Source organism: Dermacentor andersoni, chromosome 3 (genome assembly GCF_023375885.2).
Source record: "Dermacentor andersoni chromosome 3, qqDerAnde1_hic_scaffold, whole genome shotgun sequence".
In the NCBI taxonomy this organism is placed as follows: domain Eukaryota; kingdom Metazoa; phylum Arthropoda; class Arachnida; order Ixodida; family Ixodidae; genus Dermacentor; species Dermacentor andersoni.
The window spans coordinates 226,578,737-226,600,527 of NC_092816.1; the positions used below are offsets into that span (position 1 = coordinate 226,578,737).

The 21,791-nt window shown below is 47.1% G+C and overlaps 1 protein-coding gene across 3 annotated transcripts in view; it reads right to left on the reverse strand.

Annotated features, from left to right (window-relative positions):
• LOC126536194 (uncharacterized) overlaps positions 1 to 21,791 on the reverse strand; it is a 288,621-nt gene that overhangs the window by 171,619 nt on the left and 95,211 nt on the right. For all 3 annotated transcript variants that reach the window (XM_055072985.2, XM_050183085.3, XM_072287425.1), the window contains exons 2-3: positions 15,698 to 15,848; positions 1,232 to 1,331 (exon numbers count right to left, since the gene is read on the reverse strand). In XM_055072985.2, the coding sequence (XP_054928960.2) occupies positions 1,232 to 1,331; positions 15,698 to 15,848 (251 nt within the window). The remainder of the gene's footprint in view (positions 1 to 1,231; positions 1,332 to 15,697; positions 15,849 to 21,791) is intronic.

The following is a 21,791-nucleotide window of genomic DNA, read 5'->3' on the forward strand; positions in this document are numbered from 1 at the left end:
TTGCTTCGCATCCACTGCGTATGAGCTACTTCGCCACCGCCGGCGCCGCTACAGAACGTACTCTGGGCGACCCATGTTTTCCACTATTCACGCTTTTCCTCTCAGCAATGAGCGACACAACCGGCGGAAGTGCTTCGCAGGCTGCTGCTGCTAAACGAGCTGTCCCAGCAGAGGCCCAGCTCCGCCGCCATAATGCGAAGGTGCGCGACACCGAAGCTGAGCGCCCAGAGGATCTTGCCGTTCGCAAGCTGCGCGCAAATTTCGCAATAGGAAGAATAGTAATCCTCGCTGTATTTTTTTCATCCAAAAATGGATGGTTTTTACCACTTCAACACAGGCGATATTTTCAATTTGTGAACATATTAAGCTAACAGGAGTCCGCACTTTCAGGTAAATATGCCACAAAGCTGAAGAATCAATTCTTTTGAATACCTCCTCGTACGAACTATGGCTGAATGCAATAACCTTACTAAGCTGTGAGCCAAAGCTCGTGGTTATCCCGTGCAGCACGTCCGGAGTGACGCATGTGATGCCCTCCAGCAAAAGGACGTGTTTATTTTTGCCGAGCACTTTTCTTTCCTTTTATCTTGTCATGCACAACCATACCATAGTTTCAACTGACAACGCAGTATGTGTAGTTTAAGATGCATCCACAGTCCGACAAGGCGAACATGACACTTGAGGTTAGAAATGAAATTCCTGCGGCACAATATTTTTCAACACCTGGGAGTAGAGGTGGATGTGTTACGTGAATTTCCATTTTTCTATGACTCATTCTGTAACATCGTCTCTGATGGTATTCTGCACCTGTTACGGCATCAGCTTTTTGCCAACGTTGCGATTTAAGACCCACGCGTGAAAATGCTCCAGACGCAGTGTGCTATGCATGCGGCATTCAGCGTCTGCTGAATTGTGCTTTGTTTTAGGACAGAGCATACGTGTCACTCGTCGGCAATGAGCCCAAGGAAGAAAGGCACGACAGATTTCGTTTTGTGCGTCTGTGTGCATGTGTGTGCGTGCGTGCGTGCGTGCGTGCGCGTGTGTGTGTGTGTGTGTGTGTGTGTGTGTGTGTGTGTGTGTGTGTGTGTGTGTGTGTGTGTGTGTGTGTGTGTGTGTGTGTGTGTGTGTGTGTGTGTGTGTGTGTGTGCGTGTGTGTGTGTGTGTGTGTGTGTGTGTGTGTGTGTGTGTGTGTGTGTGTGTGACCGTGACGCAGGCAATATTATGCACTCACTGATGAGCGCTTTCTCGTCCTGCTTGTGGAGCCGCGTGTTCTCGTAGCGCGGCGCGGTCACCATGAGGTAGTAGCCCAGAATGGTTAGGCCCCGGGTCATCTGCAGTGAACACGATGTAGCAGTTTCAAGAAGTGGATGGAACTTCGATGGGCCTTCCTTTGATTTGTCATTGTAAATTTATTATCAATAATTAAAGTTACGAAGATTGCAGCTTAGTGAATAAACAAAGAGGCAAGTGCGTTTCTTCGCTGCACTAAAATTCTTTATGAGCCACATTTATACCAAGTATGTCTTAAGAAGCCAACACTGACACCGAGGACAACATAGAGCAAATTACTTGTGCTTAATAAATGAAATAAAGAAATGATAAATGAATGGAAATGAAAGTGCGCCTAAACTGACTTCACAGACATGCCTCGCGCTTACTTTGTAGTGAGAGCCCCCCCCCCAAAAAAAAATATGAAATAGTGTAGCGCTAAAGGAAGAGAAAAAGTGATGAGAAGGTTTTCAGTATCACGCGAACAATCAGAAAAAAGAAGGTGACGACAGCAGTTGTAAACTTCAAATGCAGATTTTCATCAAGTAAAAAATACAGAACAAAGATCGTAGTTTGCGTCCATTTATTTCTTCTACATTTGCACCGTATTCGTTTTCGCGGGTTTCCATTTGTACTTCTGTAGATCACACGACCATGCATTTGCAACGATGAAAGGTCGTCGGTATGCCTGTATGGTATGCCTAGCCGAGTTCACGCCCATCTGCACACGTCAGATTCCGGTACTACAAGGTTAGAACCGTTTAGAAATCGTTCTGTATTGAGGTACCCATCGTGATAAGGAAAACTCAAAGAAGTTTGTAGGCACATCAGATTTACGAAATGGGTTGCAGAAATTTGCGAAACACGCGGCCGGTATGTGCCTACTGAGATGCCCCCCCCCCCCCCCCCCTTGTGTGATCGAAGCGAGCGCATCGTGCACGTTATTATTATTTTAAACGCGAGTAGCGGCATGAGCTCTGGGTCGCAGAGAAGCATTGGAGCAGTCTTCCGATTCGTTCGGGAGCGTAAGTTGTCGCGTATATATGCGTATGTGTATATATATACGTATATAAATACTGCGCATATATGTACGCATATTCGTTTTCCCGGGTTTCCGTTTGTACTGCTGTAGATCACGAGCATGTATTCGGAACAGCTAAATTGCATGTATTGCAAGTGCGGCGGTAAAAGGGACGTCAATAGGTTTCCCACGCGAAGTGTACAAACAATGCCTAACTGATCGCAGGCACTTACGCTGTAGCTTAAAGGAGACGTCGTATAACCACATAAAACCATAGCGCAAGGCCCCTTCCAAGGTGGCATATTTTACGCGCGGCTCAGAACTATTATTTCGCGGCCCGTCTAGCCACTGAGGATTTGGCTTTTAGCGAAAGTCTCTGTCACTGCGCCCTCCTCCCATATGACGTCTCAGCCTTGCGCGGCGCGTCAGTACGAGTTCCATCTCGTTCGGAAAGACTTTTCCGATGCATGAGACAGGCAGCCGAGCCCGTGAGCTGTTTCGTGTACCTTCCCTCCAGACGCGACTAGTGAATTCGCTCTAAGCTCTGAAAGTTTTTTTCATTTTCTTATTTTCTTTTTTTGCCACACTAATTTTAAGTGCTGTTCAATTCCGCCGGAAGTATACCGTGTATCTAGCCGCGTTCATGGCCGCTTGCGTACGGGAGACTCCGTAATCACGATGTTACAAACACTGAGAAATACTTTGCCATGCCACCTGCTGTGATCATCAAAACCCGTATACCACGGATAATACAAGCATGTTTTCAGGCATTTGAGATATACTAAGTGGACTTAAACTGACTCTACCGACATGCCTCGTGCTGACTTTCTCGTGGCAGCTCCCCCAAACAAAAATAAAAATTGCAGTGCTAAAGGAAGAGAAAGCAAGCTGAGAAGGTTTGCAGTAGCACGCAAACAATAGGAAAAGAAAGGACGTAACGACAACAGTTGCAAAGTTCAAATACAGATTTTGGTCAAGCAAAAGACAAGAAAAAAAAAAGTTCGTAGGTGGCGTCCATTCATTTCTTCTCAATTTGCACTTATATTCGTTTTCACAGGTTGCCGTTTGCACTCCTGTAGATCACAAGCATGCATCTGCAACGACGAAAGGTCGTCGGTACGCCTGTATATATGGTTTGCCTAGCCAAGTTCACAGCCCCCGTCAGATTCCTGAAGTACAAGGCCAGAACCATTTAGAAATCAATATATATTGGGTTACCCATCGCAACAGATCTATCGCGGATAAATCAAAACGTTTTTGGGCACGTAGGGCCCTCTGGGCTGTACTTTTCGGCGATGAGATGGCCTCGCTGCCTACGGTATTATGTGACTAAGCTATGTCGAATGCTCAGTTGCCATAGTCGTAAGTTTGAATCCTGCTACAAGGTTGTTGTTTTTTTATTTGACGATGGTAAGCTTGAAATTCACCTCCTCCAGTGCACTAGATCAGCAGGCTTGGAGTGACGCCTGTCACCGGCAAAAGATGCCGAGAGCAAGTGGGGCTATACTAATCCAGGTACAACCAAATAAGGAAGGCCCACTAACCTTCAACAAGAACACTCCCTCACCAGAGCAGGAATTGACCTCCCTGGTGCAGTATTCGGCCACTACCTCCCGAATGATTCCTACAAATAGGCCATGGCCCTCAGTCCCCAGCAGCTGCGGAGCACCTGACCAAGGCGGCGGTCAGACCTGTAACGCAGCAGCGGGTGTTAAGAATCTCTGCGTCCGGACAGGCCGCCATTGGAAACTGACCCTGTCAATCTTTAATTGCCGAACTCTGTCGAGTGAGGCTAGCTTCCCAAACATCCCAAAAAATGGAAACAAGGGAAAGTGGACCTGGAAAAGCCCTAATGGTGAAACAAGAAATGAAATTGACTTCATACTTTCTGCTGATCACAGCATAGTTTAGTATGTAGAAGTGTTAGTTAGAGCAAAGTGCAGTTATCATAGTTAAGTGAGGGCTACGATTCACCTCAATCTGAAGAGAGTAGGAGTAAAATTGGTCAAGAAGAAACAGGTCAACCTACACGCAGTAACGGTAAAAGCAAATTCAGGCACGTACTTGCCAACAAATATGCAACCTTAGAACAGAGAAATGAAAATGACATAGAGCTAATGAATGAAACCGTCACTAGGCTGCCTTGAGAGGCAGCAATTGCAGTGGGAGGCAAGGCACCAAGGGAAACAGTAGTCTCCCAAATAACAAAGGACCTAATAAAGAAACCACGAAGAATGAAAGTGTCTAACTCAAGGGATAGAATTCGCGGAACTGTCAAAAGTGATCAACAAGGCGAAAATAACTGATATTCGAAGCTATACCGTGAGAAAGACTGAAGTAGCCGTAAAAATCGACGGAACCTGAAATCAGTGAGAAGGAAACTTAGAATAAGATGTATGCACTGAAAGATAAGCAGGGTAATATCATCAGCAATCTCGAAGACATAGTAAGAGCATCGGAAGAATTCTATACTGACCTGTAGATTGGGGTATTCTGACCCAGAGGAGTCAGGGTACCGCAATTAGATACAGTAATCAACAGGATACAGGAACTCCTCCTATACCTAGCGATGAGATAAGAAAGGCCTTGCAAGACAGGAACGAGAAAGAGCGGCAGGAGAAGATGGAATAACAGTCGATTTAATCAAAAATGTAGACCTAATGTTTGGAAAACTGGCGGCTCTTTACACGAAACGTCTACCGACTGCAAGAGTTCCCGACAAATGGAAGAATGTAAACATTATACTAATTCACAAAAAGGGAGACTTTAAAGAATTGAAAAATTATCGGACCATTAACTCTCCCAGTATTATATAAAATATTTACCAAAATAATATCCAAGAGAATAAGGGCAGCATTGCACTTTAGTCAAACAAGAGAACAGGCTGGCTTCAGGAAGGAATACTCTACAATGGATGACATCCATGTCATTAATCAGGGTATCGAGAAATCCGCAGGGTATAATAAGCCATTGTAAGTGGCTTTCGTAGATCACAAAAAGTCATTTGATTCAATAGAGATACCAGCAGTCATTGAGGCATTACGTAGTCAAGGAGTACAGAACGCTTACGTAAATACCTTGGAAAATATCTGCGGAGGTGCCACAGCTACCTTAGTTCTACACAAAAAACTGGAAGATACATATAAAGAAAGGAGTCAAACAAGGAGACACAATCTATCCAATGGTATTCACTGCATTCTTGGAAGGAATATTCAAGCTATCAAGCTGAGAAGGCTTAGGTGTAACTATCGACGGCGAATATTTCAGCAACCTTCGGTTTGCAAATGACATTGTTCTGTTCAGCAACAATGCAGACGAATTACAACAAATGATTGAGGACCTTAAGAGAGAGAATGCGAGAGTTGGGGCCGAAGATTAATATGCAGAATACAAAGATAACGATGAATAGCCGGGCAACGCAACAAGAGTTCAAAATTGCCAGTCAGCCTCTAGATTCCATGAATGAGTACGTTTACCTAAGTCAATACGTCACAGCAAGCCCTTATCATGAGAAGGAAATTCACAGGAGAATAAAAATGGTTTGTATCGCATAAGGTAGATATTCTCAGCTCCTGAGCGGAAGCTTACCATTATGGTTGAAAAGAAAAGTGTACAATCAGTGCATTTTACCAGTGCTGAGATATGGGGCAGAGATTTGGAGACTAAAAAAGAAGCTTGAGAACTACTTAAGGCCCGCGTAAAGAGCGATGGAACGAAGATGCTAGGTATATCATTAAGAGACAGAAGGAGAGCGGTTTTAATCAGAGAGCCAACGGGTATAGCCGATATTCTAATGGCCATTGGGAGAAAAAAAAATGGAGCTTCGCAGTTCACGCAATGCGCCGGTTAAATAACCGTTGGCCCATTGGGGTTACACAATTGGCACCAAGAGAAGCGAAACGCAGTCGAGGATGGCAGAAGACAAGGTGGAGCGATGAAATTAGGAAATTTGCAGGCGCTAGTTGGAATCGGTTGGCGCAGGACAGAGGTAATTGAATATCGCATGCAGAAGCCATCGTCCTGCAGTGGACATAAAACAAACTGATGATGTTGATGATCATGATAATGAAAGTGGATGAAAAACTTGCCGCAGGTGGGGAAGAATTCCACATCATCAAAATCATCATCATCATCAGCCTGGCTACGCCCACTCCCGGACAAAGGCCTCTCCCATACTTCTCTAACTACCCCGGTCATATGCTAATTGTGGACATGTTGTGCTTGCAAACTTATTAATCTCATCCGTCCACCTAACTTTCCGGCGCCCCCTGCTACGCTTCCATTCTCTTGGAATCCAGTCCGTGACCCTTAATGACCACCCGTTATCTTCCCTCTTCATTACATGTCCTGCCGAGGCCCATTTCTTTTTCTTGATTTCGACTAAGATGTCATTACCTCGCGTTTGTTCCCTCACCCAATCTGCTCTCTTCTTATCCCTTAAGGTTACACCCATCATTCTTTTTTCCATACCTCGTTGCGTCGTCCTCAATTTAGGTAGAACCTTTTTCGTAAGCCTCCAGGTTTCTGCCCCGGTGAGTACTGGTAAGACACCGCTGTTACACACTTTTCTCTTGAGGGATAATGGCAACCTGCTGTTCATGATCTGAGAATGCCTGCCAAATGCACCCCAGCCCATTCTTATTCTTCTGATCATTTCAGTCCCATGATCCGGATCTGCAGTCACTACCTGTCCTAAGTAGATGTATTCCCTTACCACTTCCAGTGCTTCACTACCTATCGTAAATTGCTGTTCTCTTCCGAGACTGTTAAACATTACTTTAGTTTTCTGCAGATTAATTTTTAGACCCACATTTCTGTTTTGCCTCTCCAAGTCATTAAGCATGCCTTGCAATTGATCCCCTGAGTTACTAAGCAAGGTAATATCATCAGCGAATCGCAAGTTGCTAAGGTATTCTCCATTAACTCTTATCCCCAATTCTTCCCACTCCAGGTCTCTGAATACCTCCTGTAAACACGCCGGGAATAGCGTTGGCGAGATCATATCTCCCTGCTTGACGCCCTTCTTTATTGGAATTGTGTTGCTTTCTTTTGGACGACTACGCTGGCTGTGGAGCCGCTATAGATATCTTTCAGTATATTTTAGATACGGCTCGTCTACACCCTGATTCCGTAATGCCTCCATGACTGCTGAGGTTTTGACTGAATCAAACGCTTTCTCGTAATCAATGACAGTTATAGATATGGGCTGGTTATATTCCGCACATTTCTCTATAACCTGATTGATAGTGTGAATATGGTCTATTTTGAGCAGCCTGTACGAAATGCTGCCTGGTCCTTTGGTTGACAGAAGTCTAAGGTGTTCCTGATTCTATTAGCGAATACCTTAGTAAATACTTTGTAGGCAACCGACAATAAGCTGATCGGCCTATAATTTTTCAAGTCTTTGGCGTCCCCTTTGTTATGAATTAAGATTGAGTTTGCGTTCTTCCAAGATTTCTGTACGCTGGAAGTCAAGAGGCATTGCGTATCCAGGGTGGCCAGTTTTCTAGAACACACCGGCGACCATGCTTCACAAAGTCTGCTGTAACCTGATCCTCCCCCGCTGCCTTTCCCCTTTGCATAGTTCCCAAGGCTTTCTTTACTTCTTCCGGTGTTACCTGTGGGATGTCCATTTCCTCTAGACCATTCCCTCTTCCATTATCTTCATGGGTGTCATTGGACCGGTATAAATTTCTATAGAACTATATAGTAGCTCACTGTACCATAACATATTCACCCACCACCTAAGTTTCCCTGTATCTTCCACTTCCCCCTTCGCCAGTGAGGAGTAGCAGGCTAGACACGCGCTCTCCAGGCCGACCTCCCCTACTTTCTCTTTAATAATATCTACTCCTCCTCCTCTATAGAACTCCTCAGCCACTTCAACTATCTTATCCGTATTAGTAATCATATTACCGGCTTTGCCTAACACATACATCTGGTTCTTGCCTATTCCTAGTTTCTTCTTCGCTGCTTTTAGGCTCCCTCCGTTCCTGAGAGCATGCTCAATTCTATGCATATTATACTTCCTTATGTAAGCTATCCTACGCTTGTTGATTAACATGGAAAGTTCTGCCAGTTCTATTCTAGCTGTAGGGTTAGAGGCTTCCATACATTGGCATTTCTTAATCAGATCTTTCGTCTCCTGCGATAGCTTGCCGGTATCCTGTCCAACGAAATTACCGCCGACTTCTATTGCACACCCTTAATGATGCCCTTCACATTGTCGTTCATTGCTTCAACACTAAGGTCCTCTTCCCGAGTTAAAGCCGAATACCTGTTCTGTAGCTTGATCCGGAATTCCTCTACTTGCCCTCTTACCGCTAACTCATTGTTCGGCTTCTTATGCACCAGTTTCTTCCCTTCCCTCCTCAAGTCTAGGCTAATTTGAGATCTTACCATCCTATGATCACTGCAGCGCACCTTTTCGAGCACGTCCACATCTTGTATGATGACAGGGTTAGCGCAGAGTATGGAGTCCCTTTCATAAGTGGATTTCTTTCCGTCATACATTTCAAAGCTAGAAGTCTTCTCAAACACTTTGATGAGCTCGAACATTTCCTTTTATCATTTTCTAGCTCATTCTCAATAATTGCCTTGACTGAAACTTGGTTATCAGATGATGGCAAAAATCTGTATTGCTTCCTTGACTACAATTCAGAATATTGTAACCGATTAACAAGCAGTCACGGTGGTGAGGCGATATATATCTATCCTAATCTTAATTATCGCAGACGGCATGATCTACACTTACCCACCACTAATTGCGAATCCGTCTGGATGGAAATAGGTAATTGTTCTCCCTCTAACGATCACAGAGATTTCATACTTGGCTGCATTTTACCGTTCCCCTTCATCATCAGTCGATGACTTTTTGATAATCTTGATCATACTTTACATACCGCTTCACTAGAAAATAAAAACGCCGTTACAATGGTGACAATAACACTAACCTACTCAATGACCCATCACCAACAGTTATTTCTTACACCAGTCTACTACAAAGCTAAGGATATGAATGCTTAATTGATGTTCCAACACGACAGGTTCCTAATGGCACAGGGACGCTAATTGATCACGCCCTCTCTAACATACTAACTTCACGAGAGGGGAAAGTTCTTGATATCGACATAACTGATCATCACCCTTTGCTTCTACGTTTGAAATATAACTCGAGTCCTTGTCCTCTTCCACACTCTAAAGACGTTCTGACAAAGAGAGCTTTATAACTGCCATTGGTAATATAAACTGGTCTGAAATCGAAACTTGTGATGGTCCTGAAAATGCATTTTCTAAATTTCTCACAGTAATTATATCACATATTCATAAATTCACTAGTAAAAGGAGATGTAAAAAAAACCATTGCATTGTCTCACAATACATGGATGTCTAAAACTTTGTTAGCAGCTTTGCGCAAAACGCGATAACCTGTGCAAAAAAAATCAATACGAGCCGTTTAATACCAAATTAATTGCCCGATATAAAAAGTTGCGTAACTCTATAAACAGCCAGTTAAAACTAGCAAAACAATTAAATCCTGAAAAAAAAATCTTACAAGCAGGCAGTAACACCAAATTGAAATGGAACATCGTCAATTCCTTTCTAAACAGGAATTCTCGACCAGAACAGGTATCAAAAGTTATATGCAATAACTCCCCGATCCAAATAGCCAATGCCTTGAGCTCCTATTTTATTCATAGTGACAAACCCTCTCCTTCATAAGTAACTCAACTAAATCGTCTCCCTCATTCATTTTTCTTCTTTTTCCCACAACACCAGAAGAAATATATAACGTTATATGTCACCTAAAACCCACCAGTGCGGGAATAGATGAAGTTCTACCTGCTACCATTATAATGATTGCCCACCTAATTTCTGATATCTTCTCTTATATCACTAATTTGATATTCAAGACTGGCGTGTTTCCCAACGAGCTTAAGCGCGGTAAAGCCATTCCAGTTCTAAAAAAGGTGACAGCACATTAATACATAACTACCGCCCTATTTGTATTTTACCTTTCTCGGCAAAGTTCTGGAGAAAAAAATCGAATTGCGTCTAACCAAATATCTCACTAAATTTAATATTCTCTCTTCATGCCAATTTGGCTTTCGTAATGAATACTCCACAGATTTGGCACTGATACATCTAACTGACCAATTAAAAAAATAATTGACGATGGTCTATTTGCAGGTTCAGTTTTCATCGATCTAACAAAGGCATTCGACTGCTTAAACCATAACATCCTTTTTGCTAAGCTTGAAGCTATCGGTGTTCGTGATCCTGCTCTCTCACTACTAAAAAGTTACGTATCAAATAAAGTGCAGGTTGTGTCTGTGTCTAATATTTATTCGAGACAACAAATCACTAACATTGGCGTCCTTCAAGGATCCATATTAGGACCACTACTGTTTTTTTTTATTTATATTAATCATCTACCAAACTGTTTTTCGTCTACTAAGTGCATTTTGTACGCTGATGATACTGATACGCTGATATTTGCCTCTGATAAAAACAAGTCACTTCTTACTAACAAGTTAAGTACTGATCTCGAAAATGTTTTAAGTTGGTATAATGCTAACCTGTTATCTAGCATTGCCACCAAGACTAAATTTTTGTATTTTCCTCACATCAGCAGCATTCGGCATCCTTCCCTTCTTTAACTTTGGCTCACACTCTATATCTCCCATGCTCCATGTCAATGCTCCATGCTGATCTTTCCTTGGGATTTCTCTAGACTGCAGCTTGAAATACAAAGATCACATTTCTCACATAAAAAGGAAATAGCATACGGTATTCGCGTTCTAATTAAAACTCGTACCTACTTTACACATAATACATTAATCTCGCTATACCGCTCATTTATTCACTCTCATATTAACTACGGCATAATATGCTGGGGTAACACTTATAGCACTCACTTGGGATCCCTCCAGGTAATCCAGAACCAATCCATAAGAATTATTACAAGCAGTTCACGCTTCGCACATGGAAAATCACTACTTCATGAAGACAACATCTAACCATTTCAGAACTCACCAAATATAATCTAGAGACTTTATTCTACAAATATATGACAAAGGAACTACCATTGATCTGCTTTTCACCTTGTGACCTGATAGCTCATAGTCAGACTAGATTTTAACTCAATAATAACTACCGTCTACCTAAAGTGCGCACTAATATGGTAAACAGACTGCGAAATTTTCCTCGATATCGCTTTGGATTACTCTACCACTTATGATAAAAAATGCAAAAAATGTATACCAATTTAAAAGAGAACAAAGAGCATATATAATAAATACTTACTGATATTGAACATCTTTTTCTAATTTTATTCTGTTTTTTGTCGTGCTGCAACAAGTGTTTTTATTACTCATATGTCATAAACATGTTTTGATATTACTCTTAGCTCTCATTTGTACTACTGTTGCTTTAAACATTGTATACCATCATAAGTGTCTTTAACAGGAGGTCCCGATACAGTCTTTGACTATAGGACCTCCTTATGTATACTACTCACATGTAATTTTTTTTTATTTTTACCAATAAATAAATAAATTGAAAATTTCATTGAAATATAGGAGGTTGTGGCCAAGTACTGCACCAGGGTGGCCAATACTGTTCTGGGGAAGGAGTGTGTTATCCGGTTATGGTCAGTGGGATCAGGCCACACTCCAAACCTGTTCATGCAATTTTATCAACCCGCGGCTTTTTTTTTTCTTTTTTTTATCCGGTGGAAAATTGTGCGGCACCGGGATTTCAACCACCGTCCTCTTGCATGCGAGGCGGATGGTTAACCTCTACGCCATCGCTGCAACAATCCCACAACCTTCGCAAAATCGGGCCCCTCGGTTAACGCCCTTTTTCTCGTTTACCTAGTATATCTGTAATATATGGTCAGGAGTGAATGCTGCTTCTGTGCAATTAAGTTAGTGATGGCAATGAGAGGCAGGCCGCAGGTTGCTTCCTTTTTTGCGGACAATGACTTTGCAATCTTCGGATCACAGACACAATCCACTGGACTAGTCCAGTTACTGGAGAGTGCTGGCGTGAAACCACTTAAGGCAAGCACTTTGTGGACGCTAGGTTGTATCCGGCTAGACCTGCGATCAGTGGACGTTAGGCATGCCGCCACGTAGATCAAGTAACACATGCGACGATGAATGGGCCAGTAAAACGGAAGATGAGCTCTCGCCATCAGCCACGGTCCCAATGAAAGGTCCAAAGCCACAAAAAACTCAGTGTCCCACTTTGTGAAAAGGGATGACCAGCGAAGCTCTTATGTGTGCCCCTTAAAGGCGAACTCCACCTCCACAGTAGTTCGGCCCGGCATTGTACTATCTTCGGTATCAGCCCAGGTATGGGAAGTGCTTAACGCCTGCTTCACCTCCGCCGCGGCTCGCCCCGGCATTCCACTGTCTTCGGGATCGGCCCCTTATGGGAAGTGCTTAACGCCTGCTTCCCCTCCGCTGCAGGTCCGGCCGGTATTGCACTAGCTGCGGGATAGGCCCACGTATGGCGAGTGTAACGCCTGCTTCACCTCCGCCGCGGGTCGGCAAGGCATTGCACTATCTGCGGCATAGGCCCACGTATGGGAAGTGTTTAACGCCTGCTTCACCTCCGCTGCGGGTCCGGCCGGAATTGCACTATCCGCGGGATCGGCCCACGTATGGGTAGTGCTTTGCGCCTGCTTCACCTCCGCTGCGGGTCCGGCCGGAATTGCACTATCCGTGGGATAGGCCCACGTATGGATAGTGCTTAGCGCCTGCTTCACCTCCGCTGCGGGTCGGCAAGGCATTGCACTATCTGCGGGATAGGCCCACGTATGGATAGTGCTTAGCGCCTGCTTCACCTCCGCCGCGGGTCGGCAAGGCATTGCACTATCTGCGGGATAGGCCCACGTATGGGAAGTGTTTAACGCCTGCTTCACCTCCGCTGCGGGTCCGGCCGGAATTGCACTATCCGCGGGATCGGCCCACGTATGGGTAGTGCTTAGCGCCTGCTTCACCTCCGCTGCGGGTCCGGCCGGAATTGCACTATCCGTGGGATCGGCCCACGTATGGATAGTGCTTAGCGCCTGCTTCACCTCCGCCGCGAGTCGGCAAGGCATTGCACTATCTCCGGGATAGGTCCACGTATGGGAAGAGTTTAACGCCTGCTTCACCTCCGCTGCGGGTCCGGCCGGAATTGCCCTATCCGTGGGATCGGCCCACGTATGGATAGTGCTTAGCGCCTGCTTCACCTCCGCCGCGGGTCAGCAAGGCATTGCAATATCTTCGGGATAGGCCCACGTGTGGGAAGTGCTTAACGCCTGCTTCACCTCCGCTGCGGGTCCAGCCGGCATTGCACTATCCGCGGGATCGGCCCACGTATGGGTAGTGCTTAGCGCCTGCTTCACCTCCGCCGCGGTTCGGCAAGGCATTGCAATATCTGCGGGATAGGCCCACGTATGGGAAGTGCTTAACGCCTGCTTCACCTCCGCTGCGGGTCCGGCAGGTATTGCACTATCTGCGGGATCGGCCCACGTATGGGTAGTGCTTAGCGCCTGCTTCACCTCCGCCGTGGGTCGGCAAGGCATTGCACTATCTGCGGGATAGGCACACGTATGGGAAGTGCTTAACGCCTGCTTCACCTCCGCCGCGGTTCGGCAAAGCATTGCGCTATCTGCGGGATAGGCACACGTATGGGAAGTGCCTAACGCCTGCTTCACCTCCGCTGCGGGTCCGGCCGGCATTGCACTATCCGCGGGAGCGGCCCACGTATGGGTAGTGCTTAGCGCCTGCTTCACCTCCGCCGCGGGTCGGCAAGGCATTGCAATATCTGCGGGATAGGCCCACGTATGGGAAGTGCTTAACGACTGCTTCACCTCCGCTGCGGGTCCGGCAGGCATTGCACTATCCGCGGGATCGGCCCACGTAAGGGTAGTGCTTAGCGCCTGCTTCACCTCCGCCGTGGGTCGGCAAGGCATTGCACTATCTGCGGGATAGGCACACGTATGGGAAGTGCTTAACGCCTGCTTCACCTCCGCTGCGGGTCCGGCCGGCATTGCACTATCCGCGGGATCGGCCCACGTGTGGGTAGTGCTTAGCGCCTGCTTCACCTCCGCCGCGGGTCGGCAAGGCATTGCAATATCTGCGGGATAGGCCCACGTATGGGAAGTGCTTAACGACTGCTTCACCTCCGCTGCGGGTCCGGCAGGCATTGCACTATCCGCGGGATCGGCCCACGTAAGGGTAGTGCTTAGCGCCTGCTTCACCTCCGCCGTGGGTCGGCAAGGCATTGCACTATCTGCGGGATAGGCACACGTATGGGAAGTGCTTAACGCCTGCTTCACCTCCGCTGCGGGTCCGGCCGGCATTGCACTATCCGCGGGATCGGCCCACGTGTGGGTAGTGCTTAGCGCCTGCTTCACCTCCGCCGCTGGTCAGCAAGGCATTGCACTATCTGCGGGATAGGTCCACGTATGGGAAGTGCTTAACGCCTGCTTCACCTCCACCGCGGGTCGGCAAGGCATTGCCCTATCTGCGGGATAGGCCCCCGTATGGGAAGTGCTTAACGCCTGCTTCACCTCCGCTGCGGGTCCGGCAGGCATTGCACTATCCGCGGGATCGGCCCACGTATGGGTAGTGCTTAGCGCCTGCTTCACCTCCGCCGCTGGTCAGCAAGGCATTGCACTATCTGCGGGATAGGTCCACGTATGGGAAGTGCTTAACGCCTGCTTCACCTCCACCGCGGGTCGGCAAGGCATTGCCCTATCTGCGGGATAGGCCCACCTATGGGAAGTGCTTAACGCCTGCTTCACCTCCGCTGCGGGTCCGGCAGGCATTGCACTATCCGCGGGATCGGCCCACGTATGGGTAGTGCTTAGCGCCTGCTTCACCTCCGCCGCGGGTCGGCAAGGCATTGCCCTATCTGCGCGATAGGCCCACGTGTGGGAAGTGCTTAACGCCTGTTTCACCTCCGCTGCGGGTACGGCCCGTATTGCACTATCTGCGGGATCGGCCCACGGAGTGCCTAGCGTCTGCTTCACCTCCTCTGGAGGTCGGGCCATGAGTGCTCCCTTTTTTTGCCGGGGAGTGATTGCAGTCACAAATACAGGCGCCAGTAGAAGACGCAGAAGAAGACGCTGGTTGCTGTTGGTGCTCGCGCTCGCTCCGCTCAGCCATTGCCTGTTTCTGTTACATTGATATAACACGCCTGGCGCGTCTAACCCTGAACGCGTGCTATCAAGTATAAGATGTCACTGCTTTGCGGCCCTTCTGCAGCAGTCAAGCTGCTTTCGTGCAGCTTTTACTCCCGACAACCCTCATGTACGACACATCCAAATAAAGATTCAATTCAATCACCCCTAATGAATATGTGTTCGCTGGGACTCAATCAGAAAGTTGTAAGATAGCCTATACTCACGATGGATGCCATGGCTGTGGCCAGTGATCCCTTTCGCGTGTCGCAGCAAAAGCAGCAGGACGTCATGATTGGTGACTGGTGCTGAGGCGAAGCGCTCCGACTGAGTGACTGGCTGCTCCATGATGCCTCGTCCGCGCATGGCATACGACACCTGGACAAACATGAATGTCTGACTCGCGCCGCTAGTCCCAGTAAATTGAAATGTTTAGACATATACTCGCGGTTTTGTAGTTTATCTCTGCTGAAATATCAACGGTTAGGTTAGTGTTCTAGTGATGAATGGCGCTTGTCTGCGCTCCGTGTGCTGGGCATAAATTAGGAGGTTGCGTCTCTGCGAGCTAGGTTCCGGACAAGCACACGCCCCTCATGAGCACTCTCAGTGGGTGTTGGATATCCCCGAAATAATTTACGCGTAACTCATCACCTCTAATGTTATGCACCCTAGAAGACGTCTTCCTGTACAAGCGGGAGGAGTTCCGAGGTCGCTGCTTACAGCAGTGAGCGCAGGTACGAATGCGTATCCCTTGCTCCACGTCGAAAGCATCACACGGAATGTTTGGCTCTCTGTGTAGCTCTAGGGATTCTGTTTGTCCGATTGGTTTTGGATAAATCGAAGTCGCGCAACTCGTCTTATCCACAGGGTAGAAACAGAATACAGCTTATAGGTATGGTGAACAAAATCAAGATAATTGCACATGCCGCACTTTTACTTCATGGCAGGCAATGTGGCAGCATGTGAGAGTGTAACAAAGAAGCATCATGCCTATAATATACGTATCGCCTAAAATCAATCCCGTCGAATCAGCTGAACTGCTGTGATTGACCAACAAAACAATTATAAGGCAACCGAGCCGGCGGCCACAGCAGCATTTTCGCACAACCGATCTTGACTCACGAAGCGCCCTCTTAACGAAGGGAAGGCGATGCGGCGGCATCTTCTTCGCTACAACCGCCATCGCCCAAGGAGCGCCGGACGTATTAGGGTGCAGTAGCGTTCCAGCCGCTGCACGCGAACGGTTTGGCGACCATGTTGACCCATGGGCGCCATGATAGGCTCGATGACATTGTCGTCCAGTCGGTAAGCGTGTACAGGTTCTACAGCTTCAAGGTGATGGCTGTTGAACAGCACATTATGGTCCTGCATGCATGTTTTATTTTATTTAGTTATTTTAGGATTCTACATTCGTCCAGCAGGGCTTGTTGAACAGTAATTCTTTGAAAATATATATTGCCCATACACACACCCGCACATACTATTCTGAATGAATACATGATGTGCAGCACTCTGATCTTCTTGCTCAGCATTTGTACACAAGTCCGAAAAAAAGGCCAATCGGACCAGCTGGTACCCAAAGCGTGAGTATGTGTGTCTTCTTTGTGATTGTGCATTTATGCTACACTGCGTAGTCAAGTAAACTTTAACTAGTACAACAAGTCCTGCTCAAAACCGTCCTGCTCACCAGTGTCCGTGAGAAAGGGACAGAGCGGGCGGCCATTATCACGCGGGAACTTTCTTGGCCATAGGTCCACAATCGTCAGGAGATCTTGTTGCATTCCTCCGTGTTGCAGGTAGCTTGCGAGAACAGCGTACATTCGGATGTGTTCGGCCGGTACCGAAGAATGGTGCAATGTTGTAGGCGTACTTTATAAAGGGATGAATGAAGTTATAGTTCGTATTTCGAAAGCATGTCGCCAATAGTCAGTTTGAATGGTCGCGTCAAGCCAATGATATGAGAATGGTAGGCGGGTGTGGTGCAATGAATTGGGAATTCAAGGAGGAGCACGTTCTGTAATTTAGAAAGGAACACATGTCCTTTGTGACTCTTGATATTGCGACGCAAGCAGTGAGGGAGACTAAATTTCGCAATAAGGACGAAACTTCAGGAGCGGCGTTGGCGGGAAGCAGGGCTGGGCAAAGATACTCCGCATAGACTATGTTGTATCATGATACGATACAAGATACTCGGGCAACGAGTATTTAAGATATATATACAAGATTCTAACTCAATTAGTGTAGCGGTTACGATACTCTCCACTCGTATCTTTAGATACTTCAATGCACTCGCAAATTTCTTCTTAGAGATCTATATAATGTAACAGCAAATGCATATATGCACAATAATGTTTGCTTAGAAATTTCTTTAAGTCCGACCAACCTTGTTTCATTTGAATGAAATGTCTGTTTGTTTCTGAAAATGCTAGTATTTCTTGCTAAAAATATGATATTCACTCGTGTATTTGTATATATAATTTGGGTGACGGCTTTTCACCGTCTAAGAAATGTTATCGCTCCGTGCGGGACGCGCCCGCATTTATCGAAAGTTTGTGCGATATTATGGATGTTCCTTCTGCTATCTGCTGTCACCGAAGCTTGTGTAATCTGATTGCATGTGCGAGGCCAATTGTGTAGAACTTTCTGGAAGACACGCGGGCACCAGCAATTGCTCTCGAACCTTCGACGGCTCATGTATAAAAGCCGATGCGCTTGACCGGCAGATGAGATTTCGACGACCACCGAACGTGTTCGCCGCTATTGCTGCACTTTGAGTGTAACCTGCTTTTGTGGGCACAAGTTCGCCCAATAAAAGTTGCTTTCGTCATTCATAGCACTCGTACTGCGCTCTTTGCCGTCACTGCTACGTGACACTTTTTCCATTCCGAAGCGATTTATTGTGGTGGATTTAGCTGCTTAATATGAAAGCTCTTTATACGCTGCGTTAACAGCGGCTTTTGCTTGTCGCTTTTGTAATTGATCACAAAATTAGAAGAACGTTGATAAGAAGCCTCTGCACGATGGTGCAAATACCGTTGTGTAGTTTTCCCTTGTCCGTAAATGCATTATCATTTACACTATACCAAATCACCGGACAAGTGTACAGCAGTAGCAATGCTGGCAGCGACATTTCTTGTGGCGCACCGTGTGCACAGAGAATGTACACAAGGCTGCAATGACCTTTCACGTTCCACTGATTTGCTGGCGCAAAGCGTTCGCTAGAAAACATGTTCAGTACGGTGCACTGCTTTCGAGATTTTTCTTCTTCGAAAAAACTACTGCAGCTCAATAACGTTTCATACATACTGTAATGTCACAATGCGTCGCAGGATACCGCGGCTATTCACACAGTACTGCATCTGATAGCTCCGATTAACTGCTGATTTCTAAGAGTAAGATACTTAATGATCAGATAAAAAAAGTATACATATGTAAAATAGAACTGCGGTTCCATATAACAAAATCACAGTGAATACGCAGAAACACGATATAGGTGGCAGCATTAATATCATGACATGCAAACATCGTGTATTTTCAGCCGATATATATATATATATATATATATATATATATATATATATCAGTGCAGCGTTGAATCAGAGGTTCTGACAGTAAAACAGGTCAAAGGACGTCGGAAGAACACCAGGATTTTTTTTATTGCTTTATAAGCCCCAAGAAAGCAGTGTAGTCCAGCCCAGTTTCTCGAAATAAATAGGCCGTTGTGGCTGCTCTGCAATGAAATATATTATTATTAGTGTGTTTCGGGAATGTATTCAATGTACCGATTGAATCTACCATTCAGCAAAAATTTGCATTTTGCAAACATTTCTTCAAAGGGTTAAATATATGTGAACTCAAAGCAAGTAAGCCTAGCTGCAACACAAAACATTAGTTGCGAGCACGAGGTCGCGGGATCGAATCCCGGCCACGGCGGCCGCATTTCGATGGGGGCGAAATGCGAAAACACCCGTGTACTTAGATTTAGGTGCACGTTAAAGAACCCCAGGTGGTCGAAATTTCCGGAGTCCTCCACTACGGCGTGCCTCATAATCAGAAAGTGGTTTTGGCACGTAAAACCCCATAATTTAATTTTAAAACATTAGTTGCCTTGCTTCTCTGACAACCTAAACCATTACAACAATATATTTTAAGGTTTCACATTAACATAGAAAAGGGGGGAAACTGCATGTGTCATCGGTATAACACAGCACTATTTATTTGGATTGTAGCTCCCACCGATTCACGGAGCTGGGCGCTCTAGCTCGGCCCTGCAAAACATGAGCAAGTTTGGCGACGCGTGTTCCCGGCGCAATCACGGCACGCGCCTTCTAAGAGAGCTGGTCCTCTTGTTCTCGTGCTCCGCATCGACCCCTCGGTTCGCAACATTGAGAACTCCACACTACGTCATGAACGACCCAAGGACGCCATCAGGCAACCTTTCACCTGAAGCTACCTCACGCCAACAAAAGGTCGCAGCCATGCAGCTCCGCGTACCCGCGTTCCGGCACGAGAACCCGCAGGTGTGGTTCGCCCAGGTTGCAGCCATCTTCTATCTCCACCACATCACCTCAGTCACTTGTTTCGCCACATACTTTGCAACCTGTCTCCTGACGTGGCTCATCAAGTGTCGGACGTCGTGGCTACACCATTGGCCGATGCCCCGTCGTTACATAGTATTCTGGGTCGCACCACGACGTCCGAGAGTGCGCACCTGCAGCCGCAGTTCACCTTCGAGCAGCTTGGAGATCGCAGCCCCTCACAGCTGCTCAAAAGCCCGCGGCAGCTCCTGGGCACAAGCAACCTCGGCGCGAACGGTGCGTTGTTGAGTGTGCTGTTCCTGCAGCGTTTGCCGCAGTCCACCCACCTTCTTTTGGCCCCTTCTTTTGGCCCCTGGACTTGACCCTCGACCACCTCGCCCGGCTCACTGATCGGGTACCCGACGCGACTTCCTTCGCCGCCCTCTCTTCAACACCTTAGGCCTCAGCCATGTCCGACTTAGAGTTTCGGATCGACCAGCTCGCCGTTTCCATCGGTGCCCTTCGGGCACCCTCTCATGACCAGCGTGGCTCCTCCTCACGCCCCAGCCACCACCCGAGTAATCTCCGCTCGTGCACTCCTAGAAGCTCGCTTATTTTCATCGGTGTTTCGAGCACAGCGCCCGCCAGTGCAAGTTTCCGTGTCAGTGGTAGGGAAATGCACGGCGAGATCACTGACAGTGGCACGTGACCTCGCCTTCCAACCCGGCCGCCTTATCATCGTCATGGATTGCATTTCCGGCCTGCGCTCCCTTGTAGAAATTGGTGCCGAGGTCACCATACTGCCGTACTCCAAGCGTAACCGCGCCTCTCAGTCTCCTGGCGCTACGCCTGCGCAGCGAACTCTACCTCCATCGCCACGTATTGTCTACGGTCCCTCGCTCCGAGCTTCGCCTGCGGCGAACGCTCCGGTGGGTTTTCATCGCACCCGACATCAATCAGCATATCGCCGGCTATGACTTCCTGAACCTTTTCGACCCCGACGTCAGCAAGGGCCGCCGTCGCCTAATGGACAGCAAGCCACGACTCTCCATTCCCAGAGTTCTGTTAGCCGTAACTACCACTGACATCGGCACGCTAACTCCACGACGCCGGTACGCTCGAATCCTGGAAGACTTTCCTGAGGTGAGGAGGCCTTGCAAGTCAAAATTAGTCACCCAAGCATAGCGTGACCCGCCACATTGTCGCGCGTGGTCCACCCGTCAACGCTCATGATCGTCGACTGCACCTCTTCGGTGAGCGTCTGGCCAATGCTAAAGGGGAATTCGAGAACATTATCTAGCTGAGCATTATTCGCCCTTCGTCCAGCAGTGGGGCATCCCCACTCCATCTGGTGCCCAAGGAAAAACCGAGTGAATGGCGTCCATGCGGCGACTACCAGACGCTCAACGTTCACACGGTGCACAGCAGCTATTCACTTCCACACATTCAGGATTTCACAGGCCACTTGGAAGGATGCAAAATAATTACTAAAGTGGACCTTGTCAAGACCTATCACCAAATCCCCGTTGAGCCTGGTCATATCCCGAAGACGGCAATAACTACACCCTTCGGCCTGTTGGAGTTTCTGCCCATGCCCTTTGGGCTAGGCAACGCGGCTCATACTTAGGGCACTTGAATTTAAAAAAACGTTCCAAAGATTCATTGGCGAGTTAGCCCTCGCACTCCCGGCTGCGTTTGCCAACATCGACGACATCCTCGTTGCGAGTCCCAATCCACAAGATCATCAGCGTCACTTTCGGGAACTCTTCCAACACATTCAACAATTTGCCTTGGTTGTCAACCG